Below are 26,937 nucleotides of genomic sequence, written 5' to 3' on the forward strand. Positions count from 1 at the left end.
ATCCACCACCTAAATAATACCTACTCTGTGGTGGTCCTGTGGTGGTACTGACCATTGAAGAACAGGGTGAAAGCAGGCTAAAAAGGCATGTAGAAAAATATCAATAAATAGTCTCATTCTGTAGTCAAGTAGCACATGGTAAATCAGTCTTTTCAGATTTGAATAAAAAACCAATATTCATGTCATTTTTACTTTTAGAACCTTGCTCTTCAGCTCTATAATGTTTTCAGCTAAAATAACCAAAGAAACTTTTTTAATACTAAAAGTGACACTTCCTAGTACATCTACAAGTTCCATAGTCTCCAAAACATGCTGACTCTCTGCAGCAACTCTAAGCCCTGGCACTTAACTGTCTCTGTTGAGGGAGTTTCACAGCATGCTATACTGCACCTCAGACATTTTTAAATCAAGAGCACTTAATCAGAGATTCAAATGATAGTCTATATCAGCTTAACCCTTAAATAATTAATTTTAATGTGAAAGCTTCTGCATTTTCTAGGAAAATGTTCTTAACAGTCCCAGAATTGCTTCTGTCTGAAGCTTTTAAACAGAATTGATTAAAAAATCTTGATTAGATGTAATTTACTGTTAGCAATTAGAGATTAATCAGTGATATCTGAAGTATGTGACTGGTAGCAAAACCAAACCTTGGACAGACCCTTAAAAGCACATTATGGATATAGAGTGTACAATTTGATTAGGGGTGGGGTGGGGTGGGGTGCGGTGAGGGATTTCTAGACTGTTAGTTGTACTGGGGCTAGTGTTTATTTTCTTTTTCATTATCTCTAAATTAAGCATTTACCTACCTAGATAAGGTAGCTACTGCTACATATAAACCAGTGGCGTAACTACGGGGGGGGGGGCAGGTGCACTGGGGCCCATGGCAGGGGGGGGCCCCTCCACGACATGAACTCAACCACCCACCTCACTGCCCCCCCCATTGGCTGCACATATTATGCATGCATTATGGCAAGCCAAACAGGAAATATATAGCAAACACCGATATACTGTATATGGAATAAAACATATTATATATATAAAACATTTGTTGAGGGGGCCCAACATTTTTTTTGCACTGGGGCCCATGAGCTCCTAGTTACACCACTGATATAAACATGTCCTAAATATGGGTTACACTAAGAGGAAACAGTGCAGTGTGTTTGGATAAATCCCTCCAGTAAAAACCTATGGCCCGAACCAGGCTCTGTGTCTCACCTGAGGCCTGCACCTCCATAATGTACTGATGTAGGTCCTGGCCCTGCTGGATCACCTCGAAGGTCATGTTGTTCATAGCTAGTTTACGTTCGGTGTGGCGGTGAAGTCTCTGCTCGGCTAGCGTCAGCTCCTCTGTGTTAAATTCACTCGCCTGGCGCAGCAGGTCCTGCTTCCATGCGTCCAGCTCACCTGTTACCTGTGTGAAAAGATGAATACAAGTATTATTCAATTCATATATAATTATAATGGTATAACATTCACACAGTCACACTGTGGAAGCCCACACAGATGCAGAAATAAAATGTAAAATTTGGAACAGACAGTGACTAAGGGCATGGATCGAATCCAGATGATCCCTTCACTCTGAGGCACAATGCTGCCCAAGCATCAATTTTTGGATCAGTTGGGTCAGTTTTGGGCATGCAGACACAGGGCTTAGTCACTTATTTGGAGTGTGAAAGTAAAACTGCATACCTGGAGGAAACCCACACAGATAAGTAGACTGGGAAGACATGTAAAACGACTGTTGAACCCTGGTAATTTTTTTCATTTGTTAACAGCTTCCGTATAGAAAATTGCAAATATTACAAACCAGTCTTGTATGATTAGAGGTAAGTTAGCAAACACTGACAAACCCTTTTGAACAAATTCTATTAGTTTACTTGTGTACACAGACTACAATTCATAACCAACACTACCCCTCCTAACCCAATTCACAACCCTAACCCCCCCAACCCTAAACCCAACAAAAATAATAATAATAGAGTTGGGACAGTATGGAAAATGCTAGTAAGAACACAGAGTTTCTTACATTTACTTTGACTTTTATTTGATTGCAGACAGGATGAACCTGAGATATTTCATGTTTTGTCTGTTCAACTTCATTTCATTTATTAATAAACATCCATTCCTGCATTTCAGGCCTGAAACACACTCCAAAAGAGTTGGAATGGTAAAGCATTTACCACTTTGTAATGTTATCATTCCTTCTCATAACATTTAAAAGACATCTTGGCACTGATAAGTGATGAAGTGTATCAGGTGTTATTTTGTCCAATTCTTCCTGCAAACATGTCTTACGGTGTGCAACAGTATGGGGTTGCTATTGTCACCTTTTTGTTATAAGCTATATACAATAAATATATACATTCTCCACACATTCTCTCTGGCAGGCAAGTGTGCAGCATGTGGTTTTGCATTGTCTTGTTGAAAAATGCATGAACGTCCCTGGAAAAGATGACGTCTTGAAGGCAGCATATGTTGCTCTAAGATCTCAATGTACTTTTCTGCATTAATGCTGCCATCACAGTGTAAATGACAAAACAAGTGTAAATGACCTTTGCCAAGAGCACTGACTTGTTTCTGATTACAGTCTGGATGGTCCTTTTCGTCTTTGGTCTGGAGCACACGGCGTGTATTTCTTTTAAAAATGATCTGAAATACTGATCTGTCTGACCACAAAACATGTTTCCATTGTATGATGGTCCATCCCAGATGCCTCCAATCATGATAACAATAACCTGTTCACATCACCTGTTTGAAATCACATTATTATTTAGTATTTTTAGTTCATTACTAGCCCTAAATTCCCATTTTTGTAACGTGTTGCAGGACTGAAATGCAGGAATGGATGGATTGAAACAAATAAAATGAAACTGAGCAGACAAAACATAAAATATCTTGGGTCCAAACTGTCTACAGTAAAATAAAATGTAAGAAACTCTGTTTTAATTTTCTGATTTGGGGTTGTACATCTACACCCACATACAACTCTGTTCTAATCTGTGCATGCATGCAAAAATAACAGAAATGTAGACACAATGTTTCAGTGCTTACATGCTAGATAAAACACATATTGCTGTGTAACAAACTCCCACACTAAATCACCAACTTTGTATTTACTGACCTTGTGTATCCCACACACACACAGTGCCCTCCAAAAAATAAACAAATACTGATTCACACTGAATTACCAAACCCATCTGTTCAAACAGATAAGCTCTTTGAGTTCAGGTCATTATTCTAAAGAAAACATGCACAAACACACACACACACACACACACACCTACACACATAAACGCATCAGTAAATTGTCTTCATCAGCATCCCACATCATGATTTCACTTGCACTCACCTCCAGGGCGTACTGCTCGAAGATACGCAACTGCAGAAAGATATCAAGTTTAATTCTGCGCTCATGGAACAGTTCCTCCATATGAGCCTGAGCTTCATCCAGCTGCTGCAGTACACTTTCTATATGAGCCACAGAGCTGGCATGGGGCAGCCTGTTACTCGCCAGTGCTGAGTCCCTAAACACATCCAACACACAACAGTTCACATGCTATAAAGTTTTAGAGAACACAAGTGTCAGCCAAGCGCTATACATTTCTCCTTATGTCAGTACTAAACGACTCTTGTGTGTACCATCAGATACCTGTTTTAGTCTACCCAGGTACCCCCACATGACTTCACTGTTGTATTCACTCCGCTGGTTTTCTGTAGCTGTCTGTGTCAGATTTAACAGAATAATGCACTCTTTTTTTTGCATTTTCCCATAGTTTTTGTCTCAGTGTTGTCATATCCAATCACCTGATTGCATTACGCTTCTCCTCTACTATTGTTGACCTTCACTTTGACTGAGGAGAGCCGTGACTAAAACATGTCCCCTTCGACACGTGCAGTAATCGACTGCATCTTTGAACCTGCACGAGGCGAGTTCATATGTGGATCAGCTTTGCGCACGGAGAGTCACGCCCTGATCACATTATTTCTTGTCACTGTGCAGGCACCATTAATCAGCCAGCAGAGGTCGTAACTACATCAGCTATGCAGAATCCCCTCCGGTACCCTTTCTGAACAACAAGCCAATCATTGTTCGTGTGGGCGCCCAGCTTGCCAGTAGCAGAGCTGAGATTCAAACTGACAGGTTCAGCCCTAGTGTGCTAGCGTGTTTTACTGCTAACACCCAAATAATGCAGTCTTAAAGCCAAAAATAAAGGTGTTGTTTGGGGGGCATAATAATGATTGAGGTAGTTGCAGTACAAATGCAAAAATAATTGAAGTTCCAAGTCATTATATATGCAAATTTTCAACTTTATTCTTTCCACAAAAACAACAAGGCTTTAGGTCAAAAATTAATTATTGTATTAAAAAATCATTGTATAAAAGTTAAACTTTTATATTTAAACTTTTATATTTAAATTTCAGATTTGCTTATCTGACCGTAAGTGCTGGATAAGCTCCTCTCCCTCCTTGATGACGTTGAGTGTGGCGTCCAATGTGCTGCTCTGTTGTTGCTGAAACTGTCTAATGAGTTCCTGCACTGAGTCCACCGTCTCCGAGCACACCGGCTCCACCAAACCCTTTTGCAGCTCCTCCATCCATGACCACAACTACACATACACGAACATAGCTGAGTAGTAACCAGTAAAAGGAATTCAGAATATGTATTCAGAATACAAAGATACAGTGTTAGTTTTTATTCTAAAATACTGAAATATATCTTTAAAAAACAGTAATCAGAATACAGTTATTTTACAGTGTGGAGAACAACAGTTTTTGAAAATACCTGATGCATTAAATTTACAAATAATTTATTATTCTATTTTATTATTAGATTCATAATTAGTCTAGTGCCACCCAGAAACATTGAGTATAAGGCAACATACACCCAGGACGTCTGAGTGAGTTAATGGATAGGCTGTAAGGCAAATGACTGGCATCTTGTGCATGGTGTATTTCAGCAGCAAGATTAAAATTCCAGCATGCGAGTTTGGTGGATGTGGAGACCTTACTGGTAGATACACTATATTGCCAAAAGTATTCACTCACCCATCCAAATCATTGAATTCAGGTGTTCCAATCACTTTTATGGCCACAGGTGTATAAAAGCAAGCACCTAGACTGCTTCTACAAACATTTGTGAAAGAATGGGTCGCTCTCAGGAGCTCAGTGAATTCCAGCGTGGTACCGTGATAGGATGCCACCTGTGCATCAAGTCCAGTCGTGAAATTTCCTCACTACTAAATATTCCACAGTCGACTGTCAGTGCTATTATAACAAAGTGGAAGCGATTGAGAACGACAGCAACTCAGCCAAGAAGTGGTAGCCAAGTAAAATGACAGAGCGGGGTCAGTGGATGCTGAGGCGCATAGTGCTCAGAGGTCGGCAACTTTCTGCAGAGTCAATTGCTACAGACCTCCAAACTTCATGTGGCCTTCAGGTTAGCTCAAGAACAGTGTGTAGAGAGCTTCATGGAATGGGTTTCCATGGCTGAGCAGCTTCATCCACCTTTGGGATGAATTAGAGCGGAGACTGCGAGTCAGGCCTTCTCGTCCAACATCAGTGTCTGACCTCACAAATGCGCTTCTGGAAGAATGGTCAAACATTACCATAAACACACTCCTAAACCTTGTGGAAAGCCTTCCCAAAAGAGTTGAAGCTGTTATAGCTGCAAAGGGTGGGCCCACATCATATTAAACCCCATGGATTAAGAATAGGATGTCACTCAAGTTCATATGCGTGTGAAGGCAGACAATCAAATACTTTTGGCAATATAGTGTATATTTATTGGAAGTGTATAGTGTATTGTCAAGGAAGAATGTTTTATTCTCATCAGTTTAAGGGTTGTTAAGGGGTCAAAACCAAGTTTTTATGTTATTGAATGATTTAATTAAAACAACAGTACAAATACACATTACTGTCCCATTCACAAATGCTTACACACACTTATACTCTCATGTACACCTGCTGCAGCATCAATACTGCTTTATACAGACCACAATCAAGGCGAATCATTTTTCTCCACTGTTGCCCTGGCAACATATTTCAGAGACCATGTGAGTTAGCATGTGTGGGAATGCATTAGCAAAGATTCCGCTTTGCATGATTAATAGTCATGAATAAAGTTTGCAGGAACTAATTTACAATCACCATACGCATAAAAAGAAGGATCATCATGCATCCATTTTCTGCAGGGCCCATTTACCCCTTTAGTTTACAACCTAACAAATACATCAGTGAGGTAAATTCATTTAGAGGAAGATTTCTTGACAACAAACATGCAAATGCAACCCTTAAGATAAATAAGTAAACGACCAGCCTGTAGCTCATAGTCTTCTAATAATTATAAGTTTTGGATAGGACTGTTGGATCAGTGCAGTGTGTCGGTCAGTGAACCTCTTTCATGACACTCTCAGCAAGGAATTTATTTAAGGATCTTGCCTTGTAAAGGCATTGTGACACTACAACAGGAAAGTGTTTTTTACAAAACCTTTTATCTACTGTGATCTGAAAATTCTGGCAATGGTACATAAAATTGAGTACAATTTCAGGGGGAAAAGACTATATTCAAAGTTATAAGTAGGAAAAAATAAGAATATCCACTGTGACGTACAACATCTATTTTCAGGACAGTTGAAACATTTTGTAAAATGCAATAAAACAAAAATCTATGATTTGTTAAAACTTTCTAGTCATTCTGGAACTGAGGATACTAAATGTTTCAGAATGCAAGTGGAGTTTTTGCACATTCTTTATACAAGACATTCACTGTTTAACAGTCTGTGGTCACCATTGTGTGATTCTCTTCTTCACAGTATTTCAACCGGTGATGTGAATACACTTATTCAACTTCTGCTACCAATCGAAGAGAGTTTATAAATCTGCCTAGCTCAAGAAAAGGAGACTCTTTGATCTCTCTCTGTCTGTCTATCTATCTGTCTATTTATCTATCTGTCTATCTATCTGTCTGTCTGTCTATCTATCTATCTATATGTCTATTTATATATCTGTCTGTGTCTGTCTATCTATCTATCTATCTACATTTACATTTACATTTTCAGCATTTAGCAGACGCTTTTATCCAAAGCGACTTACACAGTGAGCGGAACACAATGAGCAATTGAGGGTTAAGGGCCTTGCTCAGGGACCCAACAGTGGCAACTTGGTGGTGGCGGGGCTTGAACCGGCAACCTTCTGTTTACTAGTCCAGTACCTTAACCACTGAGCTATCACTGAGCTATCTATCTATCTATCTATCTATCTATCTATCTATCTGTCTGTCTGTCTGTCTGTCTGTCTGTCTGTCTGTCTGTCTGTCTGTCTATCTATCTATATGTCTATTTATATATCTGTCTGTGTCTGTCTGTCTAGTCTATCTGTCTGTCTGTCTATCTGTCTGTCTGTCTGTCTGTGTCTATCTATCTGTCTATCTATCTATATGTCTATTTATATATCTGTCTGTGTCTGTCTGTCTAGTCTATCTATCTATCTATCTGTCTGTCTGTCTGTCTGTCTATCTATCTATCTATCTACAGTGGTGCTTGAAAGTTTGTGAACCCTTTAGAATTTTCTATATTTCTACATAAATATGACCTAAAACATTATCAGATTTCCTAAAAGTAGATAAAGAGAACCCAGTTAAACAAATGAGACAAAAATATTATACTTGGTCATTTATTTATTGAGGAAAATGATCCAATATTACATATTTGTGAGTGGCAAAAGTATGTGAACCTTTGCTTTCAGTATCTGGTGTGACCCCCCTTTGCAGCAATAACTGGAACTAAAAGTTTCCGGTAACTGTTGATCAGTCCTGCACACCGGCTTGGAGGAATTTTAGCCCATTCCTCCGTACAGGACAGCTTCAACTCTGGGATGTTGGTGGGTTTCCTCACATTAACTGCTCGCTTCAGGTCCTTCCACAACATTTTGATTGGATTAAGGTCAGGACTTTGACTTGGCCATTCCAAAACATTACCTTTATTCTTCTTTAACCATTATTTGTAGAACGACTTGTGTGCTTAGGGTCGTTGTCTTGCTGCATGACCCACCTTCTCTTGAGATTCAGTTCATGGACAGATGTCCTGACATTTTCCTTTAGAATTCTCTGATTTTCAGAATTCATTGTTCCATCAATGATGGCAAGCCGTCCTGGCCCAGATGCAGCAAAACAGGCCCAAACCATGATACTACCACCACCATGTTTCACAGATGGGATAAGGTTCTTATGCTGGAATGCAGTGTTTTCCTTTCTCCAAACATAACGCTTTTCATTTAAACCAAAAAGTTCTATTTTGGTCTCATCCGTCCACAAAACATTCTTCCAATAGCCTTCTGGCTTGTCCACGTGATCTGAAGCAAACTGCAGACGAGCAGCAATGTTCTTTTTGGAGAGCAGTGGCTTTCTTCTTGCAACCCTGCCATGCACACCATTGTTGTTCAGTGTTCTCCTGATGGTGGACTCATGAACATTAACATTAGCCAATGTGAGAGAGGCCTTCAGTTGCTTAGAAGTTACCCTGGGGTCCTTTGTGACCTCGCCGACTATTACACGCCTTGCTCTTGGAGTGATCTTTGTTGGTTGACCACTCCTGGGGAGGGTAACAATGGTCTTGAATTTCCTCCATTTGTACACAATCTGTCTGACCGTGGATTGGTGGAGTCCAAACTCTTTAGAGATGGTTTTGTAAGCTTTTCCAGCTTGATGAGCATCAACAACTCTTTTTCTGAGGTCCTCAGAAATCTCCTTTGTGCGTGCCATGATACACTTCCACAAACGTGTTGTGAAGAGCAGACTTTGATAGATCCCTGTTCTTTAAATAAAACAGGGTGCCCACTCACACCTGATTGTCATCCCATTGATTGAAAACACCTGACTCTAATTTCACCTTCAAATTAACTGCTAATCCTAGAGGTTCACATACTTTTGCCACTCACAAATATGTAATACTGGATCATTTTCCTCAATAAATAAATGACCAAGTATAATATTTTTGTCTCATTTGTATCTACTTTTTAGGACTTGTGTGAAAATCTGATGATGTTTTAGGTCATATTTATGCAGAAATATAGAAAATTCTAAAGGGTTCACAAACTTTCAAGCACCACTGTATCTATCTATCTATAACAGGATTTTATACACAATCATGGTACTCTCAAATGTCACCAATTCCCTGCTTACTGTGCAATGTTTCCAAATGGTGTAAGTTAAATATTTTATATACTTTTCATTCTCGTTGGGCACTTTTCAACTTTTGCCATTTTTGTTAAGTGCTTCAAAGTTCAACAGTTGTATTCAAAATTCAACTCCAAACTGACGCCAAAAAGTTGGAAGTACACAATTCATTGTTACTGTATGCAGTATAAATAAGATAACTTTTTGGCCTTTTTTAAATTTATAATAATGTTTTTACACTTGTTCCAGACACACGTCTATTTAAAACCCTAGTTTGATTTCTTTTGTATTCCTGAAATAAGGGGCCTGGGATTTCATCAAGTAAGTCTAGGGCTGGTTTATACAATAAAAGCAATACAGTCTCAAGCCCAATAATAAATTAATGTGATTTCCTAAACATATAATATTCTGTTTCTAGATTCACTCTTACTGAAGACGGGGTGCTGTGATCAGTAGATAAAACACAAAGATCATATAAATGCAATCTTTGAAAAGACTGAATGGCTTCTAAAACACTTGGATTGTGTGTGTATGCGTGTGTTTACCTCTTTAGTGTGTGTGTGGAAAGACACTGACAGATCGAGTAACATTTTCCTCTGCTCCACTCTGCGAACAAACTCTTGAACTCTGACTTCCAGATGATGAGCGGCGGCATAGATTTCCTCTGGGTCACACTCGCCCGTCTGTGCCAACTGCTCTGCTGCCTCTAACAGCTTATCAGCATTAGTGTACGTGTTCTACACACAGAGTAGGATCATTAGTAAATATGATATTCAGTATATAAATGACAATATTGCATATTATTGAGAACATATCATATGATAGTTAAGATTCAGTTAATTTAATGTGAATTTTGTGTAATTATATATACAGTGTATCACAAAAGTGAGTACACCCCTCACATTTCTGCAGATATTTAAGTATATCTTTTCATGGGACAACACTGACAAAATGACACTTTGACACAATGAAAAGTAGTCTGTGTGCAGCTTATATAACAGTGTAAATTTATTCTTCCCTCAAAATAACTCAATATACAGCCATTAATGTCTAAACCACCGGCAACAAAAGTGAGTACACCCCTAAGAGACTACACCCCTAAATGACCAAATTGAGCACTGCTTGTCATTTTCCCTCCAAAATGTCATGTGATTTGTTAGTGTTACTAGGTCTCAGGTGTGCATAGGGAGCAGGTGTCTTCCATTTAGTAGTACAGCTCTCACACTCTCTCATACTGGTCACTGAAAGTTCCAACATGGCACCTCATGGCAAAGAACTCTCTGAGGATCTTAAAAGACGAATTGTTGCGCTACATGAAGATGGCCAAGGCTACAAGAAGATTGCCAACACCCTGAAACTGAGCTGCAGCACACTGGCCAAGATCATCCAGCGTTTTAAAAGAGCAGGGTCCACTCAGAACAGACCTCGCGTTGGTCGTCCAAAGAAGCTGAGTGCACGTGCTCAGCGTCACATCCAACTGCTGTCTTTGAAAGATAGGCGCAGGAGTGCTGTCAGCATTGCTGCAGAGATTGAAAAGGTGGGGGGTCAGCCTGTCAGTGCTCAGACCATACGCCGCACACTACATCAAATTGGTCTGCATGGCTGTCACCCCAGAAGGAAGCCTCTTCTGAAGTCTCTACACAAGAAAGCCCGCAAACAGTTTGCTGAAGACATGTCAACAAAGGACATGGATTACTGGAACCATGTCCTATGGTCTGATGAGACCAAGATTAATTTGTTTGGTTCAGATGGTCTCAAGCATGTGTGGCAGCAATCAGGTGAGGAGTACAAAGATAAGTGTGTCATGCCTACAGTCAAGCATGGTGGTGGGAATGCCATGGTCTGGGGCTGCATGAGTGCAGCAGGTGTTGGGGAGTTACATTTCATTGAAGGACACATGAACTCCAATATGTACTGTGAAATACTGAAGCAGAGCATGATCCCCTCCCTCCGGAAACTGGGTCGCAGGGCAGTGTTCCAGCATGATAATGACCCCAAACACACCTCTAAGACGACCACTGCTTTATTGAAGAGGCTGAGGGTAAAGGTGATGGACTGGCCAAGCATGTCTCCAGACCTAAACCCAATAGAACATCTTTGGGGCATCCTCAAGTGGAAGGTGGAGGAGCGCAAAGTCTCGAATATCCGCCAGCTCCGTGATGTCGTCATGGAGGAGTGGAAAAGCATTCCAGTGGCAACCTGTGAAGCTCTGGTAAACTCCATGCCCAGGAAAGTTAAGGCAGTTCTGGGAAATAATGGTGGCCACACAAAATATTGACACTTCAGGAACTTTCACTAAGGGGTGTACTCACTTTTGTTGCCGGTGGTTTAGACATTAATGGCTGTATATTGAGTTATTTTGAGGGAAGAATAAATTTACACTGTTATATAAGCTGCACACAGACTACTTTTCATTGTGTCAAAGTGTCATTTTGTCAGTGTTGTCCCATGAAAAGATATACTTAAATATCTGCAGAAATGTGAGGGGTGTACTCACTTTTGTGATACACTGTATATATACATATATTTTAATTGCAATATTAGGTACATACAATACACAAATATGCTGAATTTCACTGTCTAGTATTAATAGTGCTGGACTGTGTTTCTTCTTTTCAAAAGATGTTTTTCACACACGTTTCGTACCTGTGCCACCTCTTGAAAATCGTCATGTCGTTTCTGTAGAGCTCTCGCCCGATGCACAGACTTCCCCACACCAGTGTGTTTGCTGAGAAATGCTTCTCCATGATTCTGGATCCAGTCCAGAACCTGCACAAACACACAGCTGAATATTTAAATCCGAAATAATTTGAATGAAGTTTTAATCCAGTTCAGAAAACAGATTTAGAATTTCAAGCCATCAGATTTAACCAGGTTCTGACGGGATTAAATGAACCTTTCCTGTCCTTTAGACTTTTTAAAACTTGTGCTGTGATTTAAAATCCCCCAGATTCAGTACAACCTCAGCTTATCAAATGTCACTCAATAAACACTTCTACTCACCAGCCCCAAGTGGCTGGGTTGGGCCTCTAATTTTGTAGGGCAGGCACATCAGTATCTCAAATTCAATAATAGCTCGTCTGTACAAGGTATTTTCACATTCTATAACCCCAGACTAAACACACAGGTATGAAAATGAAGATGCTGCGATTCTCGTTGGGCTTGATGAGACAAGATTAGGAACGAGTTTATTAAGGGGACCTCGCAGGTAGGATGTGAGGATGTGTACTTATAATAAGGATGTGAGGATCAACCAAAGATTAAAAGCAGTACCAATTATTTAGCATTACACAAAGCTAGATCTAAGATCTGTGTAGCATTTAAAGACTTTAAAGGGCACTGTCATTATCTAAAATGCCATCATCTAATATCTAGTTTGCCTAATAGATGTGATTGTCTTCAAATATTGTCACACCCAAGGTACATGTCCCCCTTTTTGCTGGAAGTTGTATTAAGTGCTTGTTTTAAATGAAAAATGTTTTTAAATGTATGCAATTAGGAGGTTTATCCTTTTGCAATTATTTATCTGGAGTTCAGGAACACTAATGAGACATTAGTTAATGGGGCCTCTAGATTTTTTTAAATATTTGTTTCCATATATGTGACATCATACAATAAAACAGGTCATTTGAATACTTGTGGTCAGACTTCAAAACATCAAACTTATTGTGAACAAATATGAAGTATATTTAAGGGTTAGTTTAAGGTCTTTTAAGTTCAGAGTGAAATTTTTATTAGCATTCTAAGTCTGACAAAACTGGCCCAGTATCTGTTGTCTCTGGAGGTCTGGTTAGTCAGTGCTTACTGGGTAACTTCTGTCAAACTTATTTCCAGGTAGATACAACAACAAAGTCCATTATTTAGCTTTATTAACTTGTTCAGTCTGTGTTAAACTCAAGGTCCACGGGCATTTTTAGGCCCGCGAGAGCCTACAAAACGTATGATTGTTGTGATGGTTTGAGTAGTTACAGAGACGCACTTATAATTTAATGAGACACCTGCTTCTTTAAGCAGCAACCGTTTATTGTTTTTATTGCTTGTATTTTGTAGTTTTACTCCATTCTGATGCACACAGTGTACAGGTGGGAAGCAAAAAAAAAAACAGCATAGCTGTATTTTGGACAGAGTTGTCTGTCTGTCTGTCTAGTTGAAAAAGGGGGAAAAACTATTTGCGAGGGCAGAACAATTGTCTTAAAATACACTGTAAAACCGTACATTAACTGCATCTCTCACAATGCATGCCGATTTTGTGACCTGCAAAGTGACCACATCCCGCCACTAGAAGACGTTGAGAAATATTTACAAATAATCCCAAAATGTACAAGAGGAGAAAATTTAAGCAGAAGGAGGTAATTTAATGAAAGATGGGAAAGTGAATACAAGTTTGTGCTTTAAGAAGTATAAATTTGGCATTTTGACACCAAACACAGAATTTAGCCTCCAAGAAAAACAACAAATTTCGTGGCCCTCGGTGAAAATGAGTTTGACACCACTGGTCTAGACACAACACTGATTTGAAGGAGAAGACCTTTCAATATGATTAACATTTATAATACAAAGGTAACATTTATAATACAAAAGTAAGACAAATGAAACAGATTTGGATGTCATGTTATTTCTACAATGGCTGTAATTTGGCAATTCTACTCATTAAACCAATGAGCAGCAGTAACCTTGTACTCAGAAACAGCCACTAACAGAATTGCTGCTGCTGTGAAAACAGGGATTAAAGAATTGTAATATAAAAGTGTGTAAATCTTCCTGACCTGCTGTACATCCTGCTGAAATACACAAAGCTGCAATCTCTGGTGCAGACGGAGTTTGCGATGCTGCAGCATGCCCTCTAGTCTGCGGTGCTGATGTACCACCTCATGCATCACATCCAGTACAGCGCGCACCGCGTTGCTATAGTCTGCACCCGCTGTCACTGATCCCGAGTCACCCTGCGGCTGAGGTCTCTGCAGGACATCCAACAGTGTCTTGCCCTTCTGACTCACCTGGACATAAACATGACATGATTAATTGACTTAAAACTTGGCCAAATGACCACTCCAAAATTAAATCTGCTGAAGCTGATTGAAAAAATCTTTATCTGGAATGTCTCATGCCAAACGCTTTCTTGTGGCCTGTTTTGTACTTTATAATCTCTGAATTTTTTCAAGTTGGTTGTCATTCATCCTTGCAAGTAGTCAGTCCACATACTGACAAGTTTTTGAGATGTGTGTGGTAAACCTAACAAATACAGAGCAAAGCTTCAAGACAGAAACCTGTAAAAAGGGAACAAAGAGTGATTTTTTTTCTTTGAAGAGTTTTAGTGTACTGAGTATGGGGTTTCCCAATTATCTTTGTGTGTCTGCTCTAATGAAATTAGCATTTGATTTACTTCGCGCTAACTGCACCCAGGGCCCCTAAATAATATATGTATTTAAATATGGATTTGCAAACACCCATGTGACCATGTAATTTGTCTATACTTTTATTCCCTTATTCTTACTAAGACATTATATAGGAGCTTTTAAACCTTTGCTCAAGTAAAGCATTATTTAGCCACAGCCTTAGTAACGTTAATACTGGATGCATTCCAAGTGAATTTTGCAGCCACATCAAGTCCCATTTTCTGCTGTGCACTCTCAGTCCCTTAACAATTACTGTAAAAGCCATTTGAAAGGTGTTATTATGAGAGTACTGAATACTGTTGATTGTTTCTGACTTTGCCAAAAGAAAAAGGACTACAAATTTGTGCTGTCATGGCATGTGTATTGTAAATTCCAATCTGATACCATCAGATCATTCAGGCTTATTCTGGCCCAATATTAATGATCAGTATGGGATCAGATATACAGTATGATACTACAATGAACTGTAATCAAAGTAAGGGCAGTGACCACTGTATGAAAATTTAATTTAATATTGATTAATGCAATGCTTTGAGCTGACTCAGGGACAGTGTAACATGCATTACTGAGCACTTTAAGCTCTTACCTCATTGTAAGATGTAGCCACTTGCTCACACAGATTCTGGTGGTTGTGGATTGCCAACTCAAGCTCCTGTATTACTGAGGGCAACCCACCCTCACTGCAGGCTTTTACCCAGCTCTCTACCCCTGCCAGGAACTGTCCAAGCACAACAAAGAAACAATAAGATCAATTAAACTGGGGAAAGAGTATGTACTGCACAATGGTGTTTTATTCCTTTCTGTTAGTGGAAACAGGGTACTCTGTGTCTTAAATTAGTTTTAGACGTTCTTCAGTGACAGTCAAGTACATGGCCACACATCAAAAGTATGTGGACACCTAACACCTAGAGACCGCACCTGTAACAATGTGTATTAATTTATACAATAATTATAAATTAAATTATAATTAAGACATTTCTATTTAATTTTATATGCACCATTCATACCTATTCATGTTTTTATTAAATAAGTCCACCCTCTGCTGGCGGTACAAAAAACTTCGGCCAGCTCATATCATCTCAGAGGGTAAAGACCAATTTCAACTGACAGTACAATTGACCAATCACATCTTTCCCTTAAATGGGCGGGCTTTGTAAATTTGCCGCCAATACCGTATAAAAAAGCTAATAGCGGTTGTTTTCATAGCGTAAAGTCACACACAGACTGAACTTATGGCTGTTTTTCAGTGAATAAATTAAATGTAAGAAACGACTGTAATTCTCCATTTCTTTTTATTTAACAGTTTAAAAGAACATAATGAAACAACATGTGCAATGTACTGTACATGGAACTTGTGTCATATAAAGCAATTATTTGTGAGGAAAATTAGCATTTTGCTCAGGAAATGAGCTGTTATGTTTGTGTTAACCCTTAATGTGCTGTTTGCTAAATGCATTTCTAACATTTTTGTTTCATAAATATTGCACTACAGTGGTACCTTGAAACTCGACGTCATTTGGTTCTGGGACTGGCGTTGAGTTTAAAAGACGTTGAGTTTCAAGGTTTTTTCCCCATAAGGATGTATGGGAAACCTGCTAATGCGTCCCATGATCCCGTGGAACTGCATATATTTTAGGCTAATGTAAAATAATGGGGTCGTATACACTGAAAATAACACAAATATAATATAAAACACTGTAATACAATTAACCTGCACTTTACCTTTACTACTTTGTTTCCTTACACTTCTTAATCGTGGAGATGCTTGATCTTGTAATACCGTATTCCATTCAGTAAAGACGCATTCACATGAGAAGTGACAAAATAGCTTTTGACTTTTTGTACTAAAACAACGAGCGAGGAATTTCATTAGTGGAGAGAACTTATGAGCAGTAATAATTATGAGAAGTTTAGTATTCCTATGCCATTCTTTTAATACATTAAGTCACATTAAGCTTTGTTTTACGATAGGCGTTTTAGACTCAGAAAAGCTGATTCTCACAATTTCTCAGAACCTCGAGCTATAACACAAGTTTAAAAGTGAAACAGTGAGGAAAATCCAGCTAAACACAGATACATGTGGACGCTTTCAGAATGGATTTGACTGTTATTCCACACAAATGCAGATTCTTCTCTTACACGCATTTTGATGACGTTTTACCGCACCACTTAAGCCAATCGCTGAACAAAGCGGTTGTTCATTGTTCATTTGAAATTAAATAAATACTTTTTTTTAAAACAGTTTCCAGAGTAAGTCATTATCTTCTTGCATTTTTTTCCTAATCTAGCTGTCTTCTAATCTTCCCACCCCATTGGAATCGTGCAGTTAGTACTGCCTCTCCTGTGCTAGTCGAGGAGGTTTAAGACTATAAAACAACCCCCCTCTGACATGCATGCAGTTGCCAGCTGCATCATAATCTGACCACGGTGGAATCTTATAGAGAGCTACATCATGTTCTAAGAGACATGTTTACTACTCCAGTTCATCTATGACTAGTGCAGGCACCTTGAACATACAGCCATTTTCTCTTTCAGGCACAGCCAGTCATGCCTATGTGGGTGCCTGGTAAGGTTAGTAGCTCTGCCTGGGATAGTGATAGGCTAGCGCATTAGATCGCTGTGCCAACCTACCACCCTGAGTACTTGTTTAACCAATTATCTACAAACATACAAACAATGCTGGCAAAAAAGCAACACAATTCAAGAGCTCATTCCATCTACATTTTTAAATAAAGTATGTTATGATCTATTAAAATATTAAACAATTCAGAATTTCAGTTCTAAAACTTTAGGTAATAACATAAATAAGTATGTTTGACCTGCTCTGCTTTTTGGTGGAACACAGAGGACATGGCCAGAATGGCACTACGTTCCTCTAAAGCCGAGGCAAAGCTCTTCCAGTCTTGATCCAGCTGTACTGAAACCTGTTGGATCTGATCTGCTGCATAGTGACCAGACTCGCACAGCCTGGTAGCCACAGATGCAATACGAGTAATATTTACATAGGCATTCTGAAAAAGACAAAATATAAATGTTTAGTGATCAATATGGGTTTGATCTTACTTAGGTACAGCTTTGGTAAATATTACAGAAAGCATTAAAGTTGTTTTTAGTCAGGTCAGAATCTAAAGTTTATTGTAAAATGTCTATAATGATTGATAGTCAACGTTAACTATACATCAAATGTTCCAACTCTCAGGGGGTGGTGAGCACCTCAAGGAAGAGGTGAACCAAACTGCAGGAGGCATAACAAAGGCAAAACAATACTGTGGTTGAAAGCCACAAAAAGAGTAAAATAATTACTAAATGATTAACATTAACATTATTAACATTAACATTATTATTTGATTAACATTCAAATAATATTGACATTAATTATTATTAAAAATTAATAATGTTATACTAAATAATAACATTCAACAAATACACCTAAGTAAACCAAATCAAGGGAGCCCAAAGTGGGACACAAGATGACCACATTACTTCTTAGAAGCAGTCTACTGCAGCAAATACTGGATTTTATTACAAGTTTTTAAACTCAAATGTACATAGAATAACTGGCAAGCTGTTATACTACCATTGATAAACCTACCATGGAATTCATGGCAAAATGGTCGTGTTGTGTCTGTAGGTCATTGGCGTGTTGATAGTTCACTCCAATCTCAGTATGCGTCTGCATGAAAAGCTCTCTGTTGTGTCCTATCCACTCAAACATCTGCACAGAAAATGAGCCAGTTGTGAGAGGACAGTAGTCTCAGTTATCGGAATCTATAGTGATTTCTTCTGATCTTATATATATATTCTGTATATTAATAAACGACTCATAACGGAGCATAATCTTGCTCAACAGAAACAGGATTTGTTTAACTGCAGCCCAAAATTCAACAGCCCATATGTTAAACATCTCCTAAAACGACTGTCTTACATCCTGCACTCAACCTCTATTGCCCAGGTCCTAACCTAATTTTTTTCCCCATTCTTGTATAATATGTGTGATTACCACAGACACGGTGGTAGTAAAGAGGTGGGCATAAAGGGCATACATAAAAATTAGGAATACAAAGTTAAATGTAAACAGAAAGGGTTGTGCCTGACCTCACAAATTCATTTTTTTAATACAAAACTTTCACAGAAACACGGAAATTTTTCAGAAAGCCTTTCCAGAAGAGTGGAGGCTTCTATAGCCGCAAAGGTGGGGAAAGCAACTCCAAGTAACTGCCCATGGTTTTGGAATGGTATGTCTAACAAGTTTATGGTCAGGAACAAACTTTTTATTTATATATATATATATATATACAGTGTATCACAAAAGTGAGTACACCCCTCACATTTCTGCAGATATTTAAGTATATCTTTTCATGGGACAACACTGACAAAATGACACTTTGACACAATGAAAAGTAGTCTGTTTGCAGCTTATATAACAGTGTAAATTTATTCTTCCCTCAAAATAACTCAATATACAGCCATTAATGTCTAAACCACCGGCAACAAAAGTGAGTACACCCCTAAGAGACTACACCCGTAAATGTCCAAATTGAGCACTGCTTGTCATTTTCCCTCCAAAATGTCATGTGATTTGTTAGTGTTACTAGGTCTCAGGTGTGCATAGGGAGCAGGTGTGTTCAATTTAGTAGTACAGCTCTCACACTCTCTCATACTGGTCACTGAAAGTTCCAACATGGCACCTCATGGCAAAGAACTCTCTGAGGATCTTAAAAGACGAATTGTTGCGCTACATGAAGATGGCCAAGGCTACAAGAAGATTGCCAACACCCTGAAACTGAGCTGCAGCACAGTGGCCAAGATCATCCAGCGTTTTAAAAGAGCAAGGTCCACTCAGAACAGACCTCGCGTTGGTCGTCCAAAGAAGCTGAGTGCACGTGCTCAGCATCACATCCAACTGCTGTCTTTGAAAGATAGGCGCAGGAGTGCTGTCAGCATTGCTGCAGAGATTGAAAAGGTGGGGGGTCAGCCTGTCAGTGCTCAGACCATACGCCGCACACTACATCAAATTGGTCTGCATGGCTGTCACCCCAGAAGGAAGCCTCTCCTGAAGTCTCTACACAAGAAAGCCCGCAAACAGTTTGCTGAAGACATGTCAACAAAGGACATGGATTACTGGAACCATGTCCTATGGTCTGATGAGACCAAGATTAATTTGTTTGGTTCAGATGGTCTCAAGCATGTGTGGCGGCAATCAGGTGAGGAGTACAAAGATAAGTGTGTCATGCCTACAGTCAAGCATGGTGGTGGGAATGCCATGGTCTGGGGCTGCATGAGTGCAGCAGGTGTTGGGGAGTTACATTTCATTGAGGGACACATGAACTCCAATATGTACTGTGAAATACTGAAGCAGAGCATGATCCCCTCCCTCCGGAAACTGGGTCGCAGGGCAGTGTTCCAGCATGATAATGACCCCAAACACACCTCTAAGACAACCACTGCTTTATTGAAGAGGCTGAGGGTAAAGGTGATGGACTGGCCAAGCATGTCTCCAGACCTAAACCCAATAGAACATCTTTGGGGCATCCTCAAGCGGAAGGTGGAGGAGCGCAAAGTCTCGAATATCCGCCAGCTCCGTGATGTCGTCATGGAGGAGTGGAAAAGCATTCCAGTGGCAACCTGTGAAGCTCTGGTAAACTCCATGCCCAGGAGAGTTAAGGCAGTTCTGGGAAATAATGGTGGCCACACAAAATATTGACACTTCAGGAACTTTCACTAAGGGGTGTACTCACTTTTGTTGCCGGTGGTTTAGACATTAATGGCTGTATATTGAGTTATTTTGAGGGAAGAATAAATTTACACTGTTATATAAGCTGCACACAGACTACTTTTCATTGTGTCAAAGTGTCATTTTGTCAGTGTTGTCCCATGAAAAGATATACTTAAATATCTGCAGAAATGTGAGGGGTGTACTCACTTTTGTGATACACTGTATATATATTTTTTTTTTTTATGCATTTTTTTTTTAAATGCATTTTCTCCCTTTCAGCGAGTCCAATTGCCCGAATGCGTCATGCTTCCTCTCCACCAATGCCGATCCCTGCTCTGATTGAGGAGAACAAAGCTAACCCACACCCCCTCCGACACGTGGGCAGCATGCCGTATCATCTACACTTTGACGAGTGCAGTGCAGCTCAGCACTGTGTACAAAGAGACACACCCTGAGAGCACTCTTTTCTCATCTCTGTGCAGGCGCCATCAACCAGCCAGCAGAGGTCGTAATTAGTTCTGAGAGAGAGACCCTATCCGGCTTAATCCCACCCATATCTGAACAACAGGCCAATCATTGTTTATGCGGCCGCTCAGCCTAGCCGGCAGGCAGAGCTGAGATTCGATACGATGTATTTGAGATCCCAGCTCTGGTTCCAGAGGGTGTTTTTACCGCTGCGCCACCTGAATGGCCAGAAACAAACTTTTAAGTGTATATGTAAAGCAGCCTAAATTGGTTCCCAGCATGTTATATTTAGTTTAAGTGTTTCAAGGCATATTTATGTTTATCGGAACAGGTTGAAAACTTCTTAAAACTTAAAAACATTGACAAAAAGCGCAATATGCAACAGCCCCTCCAACCCCCTAGACCTCTGTGCTACCTGAGCGCCATCAGACTTATTGTGGCAAATACTCCACTGCTACAGATGCAGTAGCTTAGGTTAGATTTTATGTTTAGGTTAAATATTGCTAATTTTAATTTTTTTATTTTAGTCATTTAGCTCCATCTTTTTTTTTTATATCAATTTCTGTTTCTTCATTGCTCAATGTCTGGATGTCAGTGGTGTTCTGGCTGTATTGGACTACAGATGGATGTACCAGCAGGACTGGGGAGTGTGAAACTCTTGCTCAGTTTGGGTTTAAATGGAACAGAAATCTCCCGCATGCAATAAGCATCTTGAGAGAGAATCATTATTTAATTACAGACACACCACAGTAATGGGATGATCACAATTCTCTGAACTGTTCAGATGTAGTCATTCAAAATTCAAACTTTTAAAACCATTTACATTACTAAATACTGAATACAGTGTTGTTAATGTATTTAATTACAGTGTCATCATACATTACAAGAGTAACACTGAGGAACTCTTTTAAGACCCCTTTCCAGTGCATGGTACACCATGGTACAGTGTTTTTTAAAATCTTTGATCCCAAATTTAATGGTTATTTTTATTAGAGATGCATTAGTACCGATACTGGTATCGGGTATTTGCCCGATACCGCGCTCATTAACTTGTACTCGTACTCGCAAACGAGGCTCCGATACTAAACATCCGATACCGTGTGCCTAGTGCACGTTGCTACGTTATGCCTAGTTCACACTACACGATTTTTGCCCTGATTTTCGCTCGGTGACTGGTCAGCGCTAGATTTGCCGGCTCGGGAGCAACTCGGCGTTCGCTCAGCGATCAAAACTCGGCTCTCGATCACTAAGTGTGAACTATCCAACAACTCGATCCGACCGGCTCGCCGAGTGCTCGGATCGAGTTTTCTAGCATGTCAGATATCTGATCCAATAGGTATTGGTATCGGTATCGGTATCGGCAAGTACAAAAATACATGTACTTGTACTCGGTTGGGAAAAAATGGTATTGATGCATCCCTAATTTTTATTGTCAAGCAACCCTTAGTGTACTCAAGTACTGTGCTACATTTGTTTACGCTTCTTTGACATGGACCAAGTGTATAGAAGCTGTCCTATGGGTGGAGTGAGTAGCAGTGTAGACCATTGATTAGGCAAATGAAATCACCACTGGAGTGAGACAACAAGCACTATATTTGAAGCCAGTGTTGTATAAAGTATGAAAATACAAGTATCCTACTAGAAATGTCTTTAACAGCATTTACTTGTACTTCTACTTTCAATACTTAAGTACATTTAATATCAGAAAATTACTTTTGATACTTAAGTACATTAAACATCAGATATTCAATACTTACTTAAGATACTTGTACATTTATACTTTATACACCTCTGTATCAAAGTGAATTTCTGGTAAGATACTTGTACTTTTGTACTTTATACACTGTTTAATACGGAGCCCCTTAGGGGTCACTAAGGAAAAAAATATATATGAAGAGCGTAATCCGTACCCTCGGTTTAGTAAACCGTACCCTCGGTTTAGTAATCCGTACCCTCGGTTTAGTAATCCGTACCCTCGGTTTAGTAAACCGTACCCTCGGTTTAGTAAACCGTACCCTCGGTTTAGTAATCCGTACCCTCGGTTTAGTAATCCGTACCCTCGGTTTAGTAAACCGTACGCACGGATTGTCTGCGCTACAAGTTTTACTGTGCGCCCACACCCCGTTTTACGGTAATACAGTTGCGAAGCATTGAAGAGAATAAAGCATATTTTTACAGCTGGGGTGATGGGATAGCAAACTTATTAAAAAGTCAAATCAAAATCTTATCAAATGCCAGCCCACAATCATAAATAACACGAGTACTTAGCTTGTGATTTAAGAGTGTTTTACCTTAGGAATTTTGAATAATAGGATTGCAAACTAACGTAAAGTAAAATGCAAATCAAATTATTATCAAATCACCCCATCAGACTCTTAAAGAATACTCCTACTTCTACTTACTGACTTTATGAGTCTCAGACATTTATACTGTACATTTCACTTTACGTTAGTTTGCAATCCTATTATTCAAAATTCCTAAGGTAAAACACTCTCAAATCACAAGCTAAGTACTCGTGTTATTTATGATTGTGGGGTGGCATTTGATAAGATTTTGATTTGACTTTTTAATAAGTTTGCTATCCCATCACCCCAGCTGTAAAAAGATGCTTTATTCTCTTCAATGCTTCGCAACTGTATTACCGTAAAACGGGGTGTGGGCGCACAATAAAACTTGTAGCGCAGACAATCCGTGCGTACGGTTTACTAAACCGAGGGTACGGATTACTAAACCGAGGGTACAAATTACTAAACCGAGGGTACGGATTACTAAACCGAGGGTACGGATTACTAAACCGAGGGTACGGATTACTAAACCGAGGGTACGGTTTACTAAACCGAGGGTACGGTTTACTAAACCGAGGGTACGGATTACTAAACCGAGGGTACGGATTACTAAACCGAGCGTACGGTTTACTAAACCGAGGGTACGGATTACTAAACCGAGGGTACGGTTTACTAAACCGAGGGTACGGATTACGCTCTTCATATATATTTTTTTCCTTAGTGACCCCTAAGGGGCTCCGTAGTTTAATACCCAAATAATAAAAAATTTAAATATGGCTACATAAAATGTAAGACCACAGCAAACACAGCGGGAAAAACTGATATTTGTCCTGTTTTTGCTACCGCTATTGTTTACAGTAAGCATTGCATATCTTCTCTCAGTGTGGCATGGAGAATGGCATCACAGCATGACCTTCAGCAAACTGTTCATACTGTTATGGTCCCCATATGCAATTGGAAACAAACTAATAGTGCATTAGATACAACAGGGATAGTTTTGGATATGGATGTGTTCTGTATTGTACTGTAGTGTAACCATGTAATGAAAAAGAGGCATAAATGTGCACTTGTTTATGTTCTTTGTATTTCTGTCTCACATCTGTCTTGTCCCACACTGTCATCACCCCCTTGTTTCTTTAATTGTCTACAGCTGTTCCCTGTCCTGTCTTGATTTATTTGTGTATAAGCCTAGTAAGTTTCTATTGTCTTGAACTTTCTTATATATTCTATGATTTTTAATACATTTAGGGTCTGTCCAAAAACCTAGTAATGTAGGTCTGTCCAAAAGTGCGGTCCTGAGAAGCAGGCTGTTCGAATTCTTAGATAGTCTAAAATGCTGCCTAATGAGGCGCCTTATTTCAAAGCGATAATCTGACTGAATAACGACGGAACAGCATCAGAATCCCAGCATTCAGTGCGGCACAACTTTTCTCACCAAAAGTTACAAATGTGGTGGACAAATGCGGCGCAACAAACGAAGCAAATAAATATTATGTAAAAAAATTATCATTTTTAATTTGTATAAAGGTGTACAAGTGTCATTTATTTGCAAATGAGAGCTTGTCAGTGACAGTTCAACCGTTTTTGGTACACAGAGGGAGATGTTAGCTGGCATGCTAGCGAGTTGGTTGGAAACCTATTGGTTTGAATGGCCTGAGGCTAACTGTGTTAGCTTAGTAAGCAAAAACTGCGATGATGCCATTGCCGTAATCGCTGTCTAAGTAGTGTGTCTAAATAACCTGCCTTATAAATTTGATGTCTTAATAGAATCGTCTCTCCTTCGGCAGCTGCCTAGGTAGGCAGCAAGGCAGCTCACTAGGTTTTCGACCAGACCCTTAGAATGTTTATAAGTGTCTTATACACGGTATTAGTCCTGCATTAAATGATAAATTCCACTGTGGATTCCTGACAGTGCCCCTGAGCTTAAGTAGAAAAATGTCAAATTCGAAACATATTTTGGCTGATTGGCTACATATGTGTACATTTTATTAGCATTTTGTTTGTTGGAAAATTCTCCAGAATCTCCCTGGCACCATCGTTATTCTGTCAAACCTTTAGCTTAATACTTACCTAATTACTGTCCCATTAGGCTTTGTATTACATCATGCATCATTAAATCAATATTTTGTTACCTGAATGCACAAATGCAGAGCTGTTAGATATTTACAGTATAATTACATCACCATGATCTCACCATAGCCTTATCTCATCCTATCCAGCTCATGTCATTAACATTATCTTGGTTTGGTCAGTGCAATTAATCTATATCAATGTCACAACATATTCATGTAAGAAATACACTTTGAGAGCATGGTGGGTATCATCAGGATTCAACAAGTGATCTCTTCTATTCTACTGACCTTCTCTGCATCCTGTTCGTAAAGGCGTAGCTGGAAACACTGGTCCAGCTGCTGTTTGCGCATATGCCAGGCCTGCAGTAGGTGCTGACGTGCAGCCTGCAGTTTGTCCAGCAAGGCAGCGACTCTAGGCACGAGGCTTTGAAAGTCAGGCCCTCCAGAGAGTCGGCCGTCCCCACCATCCCTGATTTTCTGCAGTAACCGCTGTCCCTCCTGCTCTAGTTCATCCACGGGGGCCTTGGTAGCACTTTTTCTTAGGCGTGCATGCTCCTCTAGCAGATGGCGTGCCTCCTCAGCATCTGCAGCTGTCTCCTGACGCGAAATCGTCTCCTGCAGCTCCTCTAGTCGCGAGAGGAGGTGCAGGGCACCGTATGTGAACTCCTCCAGCGAGACCCGCAGTTCTGTCCACTCCACGTGGTCATACTCCAGTGTGCCATCCAGGTCTGCTGTCAGCTGAGATGGGTCCACCAGCTTGGTCAGGCCCTCTACAGACACCATGCTTGTCTGAGGTGAACAGAAGAGGTCAGGGTTTCAGACTTTCATTAAAACCAGTAAGTTCTAGCATGGTTTAGTTGTTACTTCTTAAACTATAGTGTTAGCCTCAGGAGTCCCACCAGGCTCTGTATTCATTTATGGGAAAGTTAATTACAAATATAATATAAACTTTCTTTTTAATACTGATTTTTGATGTTACATTTTATTACTCAATGCATAATAATAACTGCATTATTCAAACACATTTCCAAAAGAACACTTTTATTGTATGTAGTGCTAAACACTACTTTAAACTTCTTTACAGTGCAGTAAAAAATCTTATAAAAAAGCTTATAAAAATTTTAGTCTGAATGTTACATTTAAAAGCATAAAATGTCAGGGGGTAATAACACACACTAGCTTTATATTATCTACGTTATATTTAAATGTAAAAAATGTTTGAGCACAGGTACTGACCTCAAATGTAAATTTTGCACTGCCAAAGTTGGTCTTTTGCTTCTGCCAAAAGTTGTCTGGTTTGATGATGAGGGCGATGCAAATCTCAGCTGGGAATGCTTCCTGTAACGTCTTCAGCAGTGGCTTGATTAGGTCCCATTTAGAGCCACGCATATCAATGATTACAGTGAAACCTCGCTTACTAACATCCTCACTGCAGAAAAAGAACACAGCCATTAAATAAATTAACTGTAGTTGTAGGAGTAGTTTAAAATGTAAAATACAGCAGACCCTTGAGTTACGAACGTTTACCATACGAACATTTCGGGTTACGAACGATCTTTTTCAACTTAACGTACGAACAAATTTCGGATTACGAACAGAAATTCGCGAAACACGTGACGTCACGAACAAGTTGACTCCAACCGTCTCTCTCTCTCTATATATATAGAGTGAGCGAACATTCGGACAGCGGACAGTGTTTTTTCGGGGTTTTCTTTATATTTTGTAAAATTCAATATTAAAATGTCCCCAAAGAATGTGCAGAGAAAGCTTAGTGCTGAGAAAATGAAAAAAATCTATTACTATTTGTTGTGTTGTATAATTACTCCTGCCA

At 39.5% G+C, this 26,937-nt stretch overlaps 1 protein-coding gene across 1 annotated transcript in view; it reads right to left on the reverse strand.

Annotated features, from left to right (window-relative positions):
* Positions 1 to 26,937, reverse strand: part of kalrnb (kalirin RhoGEF kinase b) — a 159,914-nt gene that overhangs the window by 86,277 nt on the left and 46,700 nt on the right. The window contains exons 4-14 of the mRNA XM_062997761.1: positions 26,343 to 26,535; positions 25,395 to 25,895; positions 18,161 to 18,283; positions 17,388 to 17,579; positions 15,155 to 15,286; positions 13,939 to 14,169; positions 11,819 to 11,941; positions 9,718 to 9,909; positions 4,438 to 4,607; positions 3,350 to 3,524; positions 1,216 to 1,411 (exon numbers count right to left, since the gene is read on the reverse strand). Of these exons, the coding sequence (XP_062853831.1) occupies positions 1,216 to 1,411; positions 3,350 to 3,524; positions 4,438 to 4,607; positions 9,718 to 9,909; positions 11,819 to 11,941; positions 13,939 to 14,169; positions 15,155 to 15,286; positions 17,388 to 17,579; positions 18,161 to 18,283; positions 25,395 to 25,895; positions 26,343 to 26,535 (2,228 nt within the window). The remainder of the gene's footprint in view (positions 1 to 1,215; positions 1,412 to 3,349; positions 3,525 to 4,437; positions 4,608 to 9,717; positions 9,910 to 11,818; positions 11,942 to 13,938; positions 14,170 to 15,154; positions 15,287 to 17,387; positions 17,580 to 18,160; positions 18,284 to 25,394; positions 25,896 to 26,342; positions 26,536 to 26,937) is intronic.

This window comes from Trichomycterus rosablanca, chromosome 6 (genome assembly GCF_030014385.1).
Source record: "Trichomycterus rosablanca isolate fTriRos1 chromosome 6, fTriRos1.hap1, whole genome shotgun sequence".
In the NCBI taxonomy this organism is placed as follows: Eukaryota; Metazoa; Chordata; class Actinopteri; order Siluriformes; family Trichomycteridae; genus Trichomycterus; species Trichomycterus rosablanca.